Genomic DNA, 12026 nt, shown 5'->3' on the forward strand with positions numbered 1-12026 from the left:
TTATTATATATTAATATATATTATTAATATATATATTATTATTATATATTATTATTATTATTATATAATAATAAATTCTTTTTATTTTATTAATACATTATTCATTTTGAAATCGTATCAACGTGTGGAATGCGCCGGTGATGCGCAGACCACCGTTCGGCTAATATTACATTTGTCGTACGACAAATTTTTTAAGCACATTGATTGGCTACGGGATAATAATATTTTGAATCTAGAAATTTTCTATCCCGCAGCCAATCAATGTGCTTAAAAAATGTGTCATACGACAAATGTAATATCCGCCTTCCGAGTAACTATAAAGCGCTTCATGCGCATTGATAAAACGGCACGATTTCGAAGCGCTGCGCAACAGTAATGGAGTCTATGCGTTTCACGCGTAACACGGAACGCACCCCGTTAAAGCAATGTCAAGTTTCTCTCTGCCGCCGAGCCTGGAGACCGTTTACCAGGCCGTGTGCTCTTTGTATAATAATACAAATCCGGTCGAGCCAGGAAAAGCGTCGTTATGGCTCGGGGAACTGCAGAAATCGGTGAGCCTATATTATATTGTTTTGCGGTTCTTGAGAAAAAGAATGTATCCTTTTCGTTATCTCTCCTCGCGCACATCTTATTCGTCTCGAGTATGTGCAAGTGTGCAAATTTCTCACCTTTTGCGGTGTTACCCGCATCGAGGATGAGTGTGTCGGGAGGCTAACCTGAAAGAGGGATCAAGGGTGTTTTTCTTGTCAAAAGAATGTATTTGATAAATAATGAACGAATTAAATTAAACCAATTGTACCTTTCATTCATATTTTTTATCTATCAGATTCAATGGATCTATTAATCCATTAAATTAGTAATTGTGATACGACTCTTGACTCTGTTGGATATACAAATTTTGTCATATTTCAGGTTTTGTAAAACAAATTGATTCTAATACATCTCTGTATGTGTTTTATAGGTATTCGCATGGAAGATAGCTGATGAAATGCTGCATGAAAAACGAAATATAGAGTCCTGTTATTTTGCTGCGCAAACTATGCGCACTAAAATACAATTCTCTTTTCACGAATTACCTCAAGAGGCTCACATTTCGCTAAGAGATTCCTTACTGGAACATATATCTCAAATTAATGAACATACTAATTCTGCTATTGTTACACAGGTCTTTATATATTTTTTTTTATAACACTACCTTTTTTATATTTTTTGATAAATTTTTATGACTGTATTTTTTTGCTATTTAAGTTTACCCATAATTTTTATTAATAGTTTTAAATCTTCTTATTTACAGTTATGTTTAGCACTGGCAGATTTGGTCCTACAAATGACATCGTGGCAAAAACCAGTAGTGGATTTAATTAACAGATTTGGAGCAAGCACTTCAAATCTCTGGCCACTGCTAGAAATACTGACAGTACTTCCTGAAGAAGCAAATTCAAGATCGCTTAGGTATGGTCTAAATGTCATTTATTGATGTTAAAAAAGTGGCATTCAAAGAATTATAATTGTTTTATTTTTATCCAGGCTGGGAGCTAATCGAAGACATCATATGTTACTCGAATTTAATACAAGTGCAGATACTGTGACAGAATTTCTAGTATGTGTAATAACGATAATATATATAAGAATTTTTCATTTGATGTATATATGTATGATAATGAGTGGACGTTTCCTTCCTATTATTTCAATACTAGTTATTCAATATTTCATATATAGTGTAATTGCAGAAAATGTGCCTAAAAAATGGCAGTGATAATGTACAAATTCGAGTGACTATTTTGCGATGTTTTACCAGTTGGATAACTGTTCATGCAATACCGCTCGAAGCTATACCCTCCAGCGATGTAATTACTTATGCTTTGCAAGTGAGTCTCTTGCTGATAACGAGAATTTTTTGGAAAAAATTATTTTCTGTTCTCTTTTAATTAATAATTTTATCTTATAGGTTCTTAGCAATCATATGGCTGGTTCGCAATTGCATGAAACGGCTACTGACTGCATCTGCGTAATTTTGCAGACGTTGGGAGAAGATACCAGTCGTGGTAGCAACAATAGCGCTCAATTGCAGCAAGTGCAATTATGTGTTTTCACGAGTGTGATGAATTTAGAACAACCATATCATTTATCTGTTGCGCATGAGGATATGGAAAAGTAAATTCTTTGGTATATTCAAGTATTGTCAACTATTTGTAGCATAAAATAAGTATATTTTAAATCATTAAATATATTACAGATCTATAAATTATTGTCGGATATTTACGGAATTGGCCGAAACGTTTTTGGAACTTATGATAGCAGGTAGTGAACGTGGGGGGCAATTTTATGCCACACAAATTTTGGACCTTGTTCTCACATGTGTTGGTCATCATGATTATGAGGTAAATATATTAAAAATGTATAAATTTTGATTCAATATTATTAGGTAAATATTTTCCTTGAATCAAAATGTTTTCATCACTGATTATAAAACATTTTTTACTAAGGTTGCACAAATAACTTTTAACCTGTGGTATCGACTATCGGAAATTCTTTATCAGAAAAATAGGGATGATCTTAATATTGTATTTCGGCCGCATATTGAGAGACTGATTGGTGCCCTTTGTAGACATTGCCAAATGGAACCAGACCATGTCAGTATTTATACTAAGATTTTATTAAATGACAGTAATATTATATGACACAGACAATAGATTGATAATTACAAAAATTTAATTACATTAATTGCTAGTTGGGCCTCGTGGAAGAAGGAGGAGGAGGAGAGGAATTTGCCGACTTTCGAAACCGCGTTTCGGATCTGATAAAAGACGTAGTGTTTGTAGTTGGAAGCAGCCACTGTTTCCGACAAATGTTCTCGTCGTTGACTGGAGGACCTGGACCACAGGGCCAACTTGTACATACACCTACCTGGGATTCCACAGAGGCTGCACTTTTCGTAATGCAAGCAGTGGCGAAAAACATTTTGCCGTATGTGTCTTTTTTTATTTATTATGAAACAAGAGATAACTTGGAGATTAAACATAATAATGATTGACTTTCTTATAGAGAAGAAAATGACGTAGTTCCAAAAGTGGTAGAAGCTATTCTTAATTTACCAGAAAATACTCACATAGCTGTACGCTATACTAGCATTCTCCTGTTAGGCGAACTATGCGAATGGATAGATAGGCATCCACAATCATTAGGTAACGCTTTAGTAAACATTTGCCATCAATTTAGATGTATATTCCATTATAGCATAGTGATATATCAAAATTTTTCATTATTTCAGAACCAGTGTTAAATTTCCTCCTAGCATGTTTAAATCAAAAGGGTTTAGGAAGTGCGGCCTCGGGTGCACTGTTAAGCATATGTACAGCTTGTCCGTTACATATGGCCTCGCACTTTTCTGGACTTTTGCAAATAGCGCGTTCTCTTGACAATTTTCCTATCAGTAATGATGCAGCAATTGGCCTACTGAAAGGTATTTAATGAATTGTATTATTTGCATAAATAAAATACAAATATAAATATACATAAAAATACACATAATTTTATAATTTTATTATCTATTAATTTTCTCGCATTAATAAACCTATATGAGAAGCGTTATATTATATTATATGTTGTGTATAGCGTTGTATTATATGTGTGTCGTGTAATAGGAGTGTCGATAATTTTGGCGAGATTACCACATGAGGAAATTACTACGGCAATGCGAGAATTGTGCTGTTTTCAAGCGAGTTCCTTATGGGCGCTTCTCGCGGATAATATTCCAATCGAGAGAGGAACCAAGACTGATCCTGTGATATGGCTGGATAGATTAGCTGCTATATTTAAGCACACTAATCCTCAAATTGACGATCCCAATAAACCTCATCCTTGTCAAAGTGTGGTCATTGAAGTGAGTGTTATTAAAGACGAAAAGTCTTTCTAAGATACTAATAACATTTGTACGAATTACATCATTATTTGTATTTATAGATGTGGCCAGTATTGTCGAATGTGTGCGAAAGATATCAACGGGATGTAAGAGTTATAGAGAGATGTTGTAGATGCATACGTTTTGCAGTACGCTGCGTAGGCAAACATTCTGCTCAATTACTTGAACCGATTGTAAAACAGGTATTGTATAATTTTTCGACTATATTATGATATTGTTATATCTTATTTATATTTAATACATAAATATAAATTGTCTTTATTTCCACACAGATCGTACCATTATATACGGCACATCAACATAGTTGTTTTTTGTATCTTGGTTCTATATTGGTGGACGAATATGCGACTGACTCGGAATGTATATGTAATCTATTAAATATGTTGCAAGCCTTTATTTGTCCCACCTTTGCTCTTCTCGAACAAGAAGATGGCTTGAAAAATCATCCTGACACAGTAGATGATCTATTCAGGTTATGCGCCAGGTGAGATTATAATGATTAATTAATTGATAATATTTATCAGTGCTTTTATCGAATCATATCTTGCAATACTTTTATAATGTTTCGTATTTTTTTGCACAAAAGGTTTCTTCAAAGAGCCCCTGTCCCTTTATTGCATTCTCCCGTTATCGGAAGCATTGTAGATTGCGCTATAATGGCTTGCAGTTTGGATCATCGAGATGCCAACAGTTCAGTAATGAAATTCTTTTACGATTTCTTACATAGTGGTCGCAGTTATAAGGTAATTCATTAGACATGTTGTGAGAATAAACATCAAAATAAAATTTCTTTATGCACATGTGACTCATATATAGAGCTCAATCTACATCATATTTTTATCTGTATTTAGGATCGATCGGATTATACGATACGGCGACAATTGGTACAAAATATATTGCAAGAGAAAGGCCAAACATTAGTTATAAAATTACTACATGCTTCAGTATTTGAACTATCTTCTTACATGTTATCCGACGTGGCTGATGTCATTATAGAACTTACACGAAATGATACAGATGTAAGATTTATTTTATCAATTTTTATAACACATTTTTCGTGCATCTCGCATACATAATTTTCATTTCATATTTTTCAGCTTATGTCGAAATGGTTAGCGGAAGCTATTCTAACGATGCCATCGCAAAACGCGGGCGGAGCTCCTACAGCCACATCCGAACAGCTAACTGAATTTCACAATACAGTCACGAGGTACGTAGCATACAATGCGTCAATGTTAAAATGTAGTATTTAATTTATACTTACATCTTTTTATCTTCTCCGATATTTAGGTCAGAAACACCAAAAATCGTTACGATCGCCCTACGAAATTTCGCACGCCTGTATCGTTAAAAATCCGTTATATAATATATATTATATATAATAAAAAAATATATAATATATATTTATTCATAAAATTTCTTAAAAATTCACATTATTAAGATCTTCCAGCAAGAGTTTCAATTACTATGTAAAGAATAAGAATATCGAAACAGCGAAAAGTGAGTATCATAAGGTGCTGTAGAAACAGTAGGAAAAAATTACTTAGATTTTTATGTTTTTATTACCTATGGTTATGTTTGCAAAATATTTTTATTGACATTTATACATCGTATTTGGGCATATATCATTTTTACAAGTACATATACAATTTACAAGTATATATCATAGGAAATTCTTTATATTATTTTTATATTTATCTTTAATAATTAAAATTATTTTAATTTTTTAAATTGATTTGTATAGAACATATATCTATACAATATTTATTGCTAAATGTAGACAAATTTCTATGTGTCTATAAAGAAATGTTTTTTTTTATTTTTTTTTTATTTTTTTTATTTTCTCTGATATTTTGATCAGAAACACCAAAGGATTAATGTATCGATCAACTTTTTTTAATAAAACAAAAATTAAATATTTTGCAGACATACACTATAAATGATAAATACGTAAACAGAATTGATGGAGATGTGTGTGCTAATGATTATAAATTAAATGGATCATGCTGAATTAATTATATTTATGCATGAAATATTCTATTAATTATTTGTAAAAATTTGATAGTATTTTTTTTAAGTCTTGACTATTATTTCAATGTAATTACATTTGCTCGGTGTAAAAAACTAGTCAAGTTTCTAACATTCAAGAATAATTAATGGTATTTGTTCAACTTGCATAACAAATAATATATGAAAAGCACACATTTCAAAAACTAAAATAATTTTTAATTAGGCACTTGTAAATGTATTATATGAACATCTAATGAAGATATCTGAAAAATTAATACAAATTTATGTTTGCAGACTTTAATTAAAAACAGAAATCTATGCAAAAATTGATCAAACCTCTATCATTACTTTTGAGTTAATATTGCAAAATATTATTAAGCACATGTTTTTAAATTGAACAATAATTACTTTTTATTTATCTGATTCTTTAAGACGCGGACTGATTTATATCTATTATATATTATTAATAGATATTAATAGATTTGTATCTATTATATCTGTTATAGTGTAATGGCAAAAAAATTCTCTTGTAATGACATTGATGTGAATGTAATTATTCACATAACACAAATTTGAGAAATTTATATAAATTTTTCCATGTTTACATATATAAAATATATCTGTAGAGTAAATATGTATTTTATATATAAGTATATTCTAATATTTGTGTAATATACATATACATAATAGATAAGTAACAGGCATCACCTTGCTGTGTTACTGCAATACATTCGATCGAACGATGATAATGATAGAATCATTCATCTATGAATGAATATGAACATAATTGTTATATTGTCTAGTTTTACGCTCTGAATCTAATGTTTAAATGTACATATTGTTTACATACGACAAATATTAGGTACCGCTCTTTTTTCGTGGAATGTTAATGTATAAAATGAAATAATTGAGTAAGAATTAAGTAACAATAGAGAGAACGAAATGTTTATAATGTATTACTACTATATATATATGATATAACACGTCGATGTTGAAGTTCGTTAACTCGACAACAGTATTTCTGCAAATACTGTAGCATTTACGTTGAGCGCTAATCGTCATTTTGTTTCATAGTAACGGTAATTCTTCGATGAAATCTCGAATAAAGTGATATTTTTTACGGAAACGTACGCTTTTCAGTTATAGAATATCAGATATTTCGGTAGTCTCGAGCCAGAATCAGCGAAATGCTAGACAGCATCGGAGAAGCTATGCCCGTCGTTTTGCGGCCAGCAAGAGTGAAATCGGGCGGCCAGGTGGATCGACTGCGACGGTCGATCAGTGTGACGTGATAATGCGCCACACTGATTGCCGGGGGACGCATCGGAGACAAAAAAAATCTGTTCGCCAGCTGCGCGATGCACCGTTCGTTCGAGCGGCGTGTTCTCGGTTGCAAGGTGAGCCGGAAATATTCGAGCTGCCGAGAGGGAAGGCGAGCGCGCAGGTGCCGCGCGTTCGAGTCATGCTGCGACTTTTTTCTCTCCTCACGAGGCGGTGCACGATATCACCACCGTCGTACATGCCCGAGTGATGCGTCAAACTCTGCCCTGAAAGTATTTTATATTAATTATCTACTATTACTAATCGAGCATGTATTATCTTATCAATCTGAGGTACATATTTTATGTATTCGTCATCCATTTATACAATCTTTAATTTTACTTTCTATACTAAAAATTTATTTCTTTATATTAAATAGAAAATTGTTGTCTAGATAAACCCAGAGAGTGAAGCAGGCTTCTCAGAAGGCATCTTACAACAGGACATTCTAGTGTATCCGATTTATGGTATCGTAGAAAACGACCATTCTGAGAATTTAGTAAACAGCGTAGCGTTGGATGCAAGTTCGGATATGCCACGTCCTCCCCGTCAGGACATTGCTGGCGGTCTCGGTGCCTGAGTCACTCGGCGGTCGCGTTATGAGTCAGACGCGCGCAGACGGACCTTATTGGCTAAGGAATTGGTTTCTAACAAAGGAATGTTGCAAGCAGCCGTGCGGTCGTCTTCGCGACGCTTTCTCCATTCACTCGTCGCTCGAACGGCAAAACATATATATGCGTACTTATCAACCTTTTCTAATATTATTACACTAATTCCATATGTACGTGACTGCGTAATGAACCATGTTATACTGTAGTAAGACTAAGAACGAAATTACACGTTTCTTGTTTCAAGAAACTATTAATGTTCCAAGATATACAAATGTACCGTCTTCAATCATCGGAATATCATCTCGTCGTGTCCTCATTTCGACGCATTAAACTAGTGGCAATTCTCGCGTGCGTATTAATACGCACTTTAAGGTGCGATTACTCACGTCGACGAATATCCCAAAAATCCTATCCCAAGCCAAATGTCCATGCGTGCGTCACGCGTCTCGTCGCCGGCTATGACGACGACAGCCATCGACGCCCACTCGACACGCATGTGTGTCGTCGCTGTTGTCTATCAATAAAAGACCCCGCTTGCGGACATTGACGGCACGCCTGTATATAGCGTATATATATACATATAACGACACTCGTATATACATATCTGCGTTAACATTACCGCGGTACCATTCACGGCTTTCCACGGCGCGAATGCGTGCGTTGCGTGCGAGTTTCGATGACGTCTAGCAAGCGAGAAAGATAGAAAATGTAAAAACCGGGGAAAAGCGAAAGAGGGTAGGTAGGTAAGCAGTTACCGAAAGGACATTTTCCGGGGTATTGTCTAGCCGTTTCAGGAAGCCGCGCAACTTTGCCAGTACGTGGCATCGTGTCCTGAAAGGGACAAATATCGATGAAAAAAAAAAATAAAAAAATAGAAGAGGAAGAACTTTTGCCTACGCCGTCCGTTGCTTTCGCACAAAAGCGGATAAAACTCGCGCTTAAATCCTCAAAGGCACGTGGAACGACGGGATGTCGTTTACCTGCCCACTTCTTCGAGAAGAAAGTAAGCCTCTCTTCTCTTCGCAGCCACGATATCGTGAATTGACCAACCTGGATTCGTTTAAAAGAGGAAAAAAAAGTCGAAGATTTCTACTTATAACTCTTAATAATAATGGCAAGATATCATGTATATTCTCTCTATTCTGTATTTATATTTATATATATTTTATTGCAAAATGCATAGTAAAAATTATGTTGCACAACTACAATGTTAAATAATGTCGCTATCTCTGCAAGATAAAAACAGGGAATATATCCCCTGCCCTTTCTGCGCTCATCGGATGATTAACATGGAGTGGAGGGAAGGGGGAAACGGGGGCACGGTTTCTTCGTTGTGTTAATGCGAGCAATTATTTTTCGTGAGTCTCTACACGTCCGTAATCTCTCCCATATGCGATCACCGCGTTCCAGGAAGAATCGGGATTTGCGTCAATCTCCCTCCTTCGTTCATTGCGCTCTTTTTCCGCCCCTTGGCGTTTTGACCGACATACTCAAAATAATTTTGCAAGAAATTCGACTATAGAAGATAAAAAAGACGAGCTCGAAGTCACATTCCCACCTCTATAAACACGTCTTCAACGATCCTCGCTCATCGTGTCTTTCTGTCTCTCCTCGGCGCGAAAGGATCGTTCCTCGTTCGGTTAATTGACCGGGTTAAGCAATTACGTGCAACCCCGTTAATTGAATCGCCGCGATAGTCGGCGTCTGAGTCAAAGCCGGCTGCGAGTGACTCACGAGAACGTTGACGTGTCTCGCTGACGCGTGTATCGAGAAGTGACACTCTTCTCGTCATCAGCTGATTAATCATCAATACACAAACGTACTATTGAACGTATAATTTTGATACCGCAAAATATACTGTTTTTTTAGATTGCACAATTCTATTTTCTTTGTATCTTTTCCTTTAATTAACCATCTTTTTTTATTTGAATATTCAATAATATTTTTACAAGCAAAAATTACAAGCTTGGTAAAGGATAATTTATTAAGAAAATTTAGAGATAGCGTTTCTTGCAAATGTACCATCACGTGAATATGCGGCTCGTGTTCGTTTGATTCTACAATCTCGGAACGATACTCTAATTAAAGCTATATGGGACAGAGTTAAAGATAACGGTCTCATGCCGAAGATAGTTCCGTGACGAGTAATTAACGGGCAAAATCCTCGTCGTTAAATATAGGCACCCGGTTCTAGAATACCTCCTTCACTTTTAACGCGAATATCCAGGACGCTCGATAAACCAAGTCCCGCGTATTCGCGTCCGACGTACCTCAAGAGCACGTTTCGTAGCCGAAACGGCGGCAGCGAGGAAGACAACGCGCCGATGACAATCGACGAGAATGATTCGATGAAAAAGAAAAATTACATCGCTCGCGAGCTTTTGCGCGGCAGAATGTCGCGTTGATCAAATGGCCCCGAGCTTAATGGGCGGGTGACGGGAGAGCGGCCGGAAGGTGGAGAGCGCGTGTCGCGCCGCCAAAGGTCAAGCCGACTCCGGCTCCAGAGACGCGGGAGACGATCTCCCGGCGGCGGCCGGGAATTCTTCTCGGAATTTGCGCGATTGCGGATCCCGAGATCGCCGCCGGCTGGCTGGATGCACCCTCTCGCATCGATGCCGGCATCGAGGCAGGCAGGCAGCGCCGCGTTGCCGGGCAACCAGACGGCCAGACCGCCAGCCGTCTGTGCCTGCCGATCGGTCGGGGTGCGCGAGAGATCGCGCGCGTCAGGCGAGGGGCAGCGAGGGGGTGGGGGTGCCGGGGGGGCGGAAGGGCCGCGAGGTGGGGCGGCGGCGACGGCGGGATAACGATACGAGCCGGCGAGGGGGGGGGGGGCACGAAGGGTGCTGGAGGGGACGATCTCGCGCGACGAGGGAAGGGCTGCGCGGGATACGGATGGATCGTCTGGCAGTGGGGGGGAAAAGTGCAGCGCGACGTTGCGTCCGAAGGGGGGGGGGGTTGGAGGGGAAAAAGGGACGGCGGGAGGCTCGGAGGCAGGGTCGGAGCGCCAGAGGGTGCCGCGCGTCGAGGAAAAATGAATATTCGCCGAAATCATTTCGGGACCGGCGACACTGTACCACGGGAGAATTGTTTTTTTTTTTTCCTCCCCCGATAGAGATACAATCGATGATCCTCGTCGACGGCGCTATTCTCGACGGTTTTTTTTTCTCTCTTTCTCCGGTTTTTTTATCTCGTTTTTATTTCGCGTCGTAACCAGATTGCTCGCGAATAACCAATACCGCGAACCGGTCTCGATGAATTTACGAGGCCGAACTGGATTCTACCGTCGGTTTCTACCGCGGATTATATCGCGATCTAAGGCGGAAAGTTAATTCACGGGGGGGAAGACGTATACGGCATGTCAAGAACTTTGAGAAGCGCTATAATTTCATTCGGACTGGATAATTGAATAGAGGGACGAAACTAATAAAATCAAATTATATCGGTTTATTAATAGCAACCACGGAAATCGATCAGCAGGCCATTGAGGGGGAGGATTAAATATGGAAATTAAATCCGACGTGCCCACAATATCAATTATAATTGGAGATAGACAACGATTACGCAATCTCGTTTTGCGGATTATCATGACAGTTATCAAACATATATGCAACGCGGCTAAAGTTACCGCGTCAAATGAAAGGTAAACGAGAAGATCGAAGAGAACCTAAAATCTAATTAATCTGTGAAAAAATAAAATAAAATCTAAACATATTTCTTAATATCGTCTCCATCGATGTCCTCGAGAAACGCGTATATTTTTTTTATAAATCAAGAATTAAGAAATAAAAAAGGAGGCTCCCATTGTCGAGAGATCCCTCGGTGTTCCTTTAACAAACTTCTCGCACGAGCCGTCAGTTATCGGCGCACATACATTACGCAGCCTTCCTTTATTCGAGAAGCCAAACATCGCTCGCGGCGCTTCTCCGCAATTCCGCACCTCGGACGCGGAATAATAAATAAAGACGAAAGGCGTATCTCTCTCATAAATGAGCAATCGGGCCGCGCATGCGATCGTGCCGTTCCTGGTCGACGTCGCGGTGCCAGATGGAGGCGCGAGGGGACGTAAAGGAGGGAGAGAGAGAGAGGAACGGTAGGGAACTGACGCGGCCGTCGACGGGGTGTCAGGGGCGGCCGGGCCAGACGAGGCGAGGTCAGTTATCCGC

General features: G+C 38.0%; 1 protein-coding gene across 5 annotated transcripts; it reads left to right on the forward strand.

Moving 5' to 3' along the window:
* The first annotated feature begins 296 nt into the window (after window positions 1–296).
* Window positions 297–9065, forward strand: Tnpo-sr (transportin 3). 5 transcript variants are annotated; one of them, XR_014436430.1, is made up of 19 exons: window positions 297–551; window positions 962–1165; window positions 1295–1452; window positions 1528–1600; window positions 1731–1868; window positions 1949–2154; window positions 2237–2381; window positions 2487–2633; window positions 2732–2967; window positions 3046–3185; window positions 3272–3463; window positions 3645–3883; window positions 3964–4104; window positions 4195–4406; window positions 4509–4665; window positions 4774–4941; window positions 5020–5132; window positions 7073–7545; window positions 7647–9065. XR_014436430.1 is itself a non-coding variant. In XM_083086983.1 (19 exons), the coding sequence occupies exons 1-18, from the start codon at window positions 426–428 to the stop codon at window positions 7461–7463; spliced, it is 3186 nt and encodes a 1061-aa protein (XP_082943109.1). In that variant the 5' UTR covers window positions 297–425; the 3' UTR covers window positions 7464–7485; window positions 7647–9065. The 5 variants fall into 5 exon arrangements, 4 of the variants coding, with proteins under 4 accessions (XP_082943109.1, XP_082943108.1, XP_082943110.1 ...); XM_083086983.1 differs by having other exon boundaries at window positions 7073–7485; XM_083086982.1 differs by having other exon boundaries at window positions 7073–9065.
* The last annotated feature ends 2961 nt before the right edge of the window (window positions 9066–12026 follow it).

Source organism: Camponotus vicinus, unplaced genomic scaffold, assembly GCF_025532165.1.
Source record: "Camponotus vicinus isolate PSW18456_S1 unplaced genomic scaffold, iyCamVici1.0 SCAF_13, whole genome shotgun sequence".
Taxonomy (NCBI): domain Eukaryota; kingdom Metazoa; phylum Arthropoda; class Insecta; order Hymenoptera; family Formicidae; genus Camponotus; species Camponotus vicinus.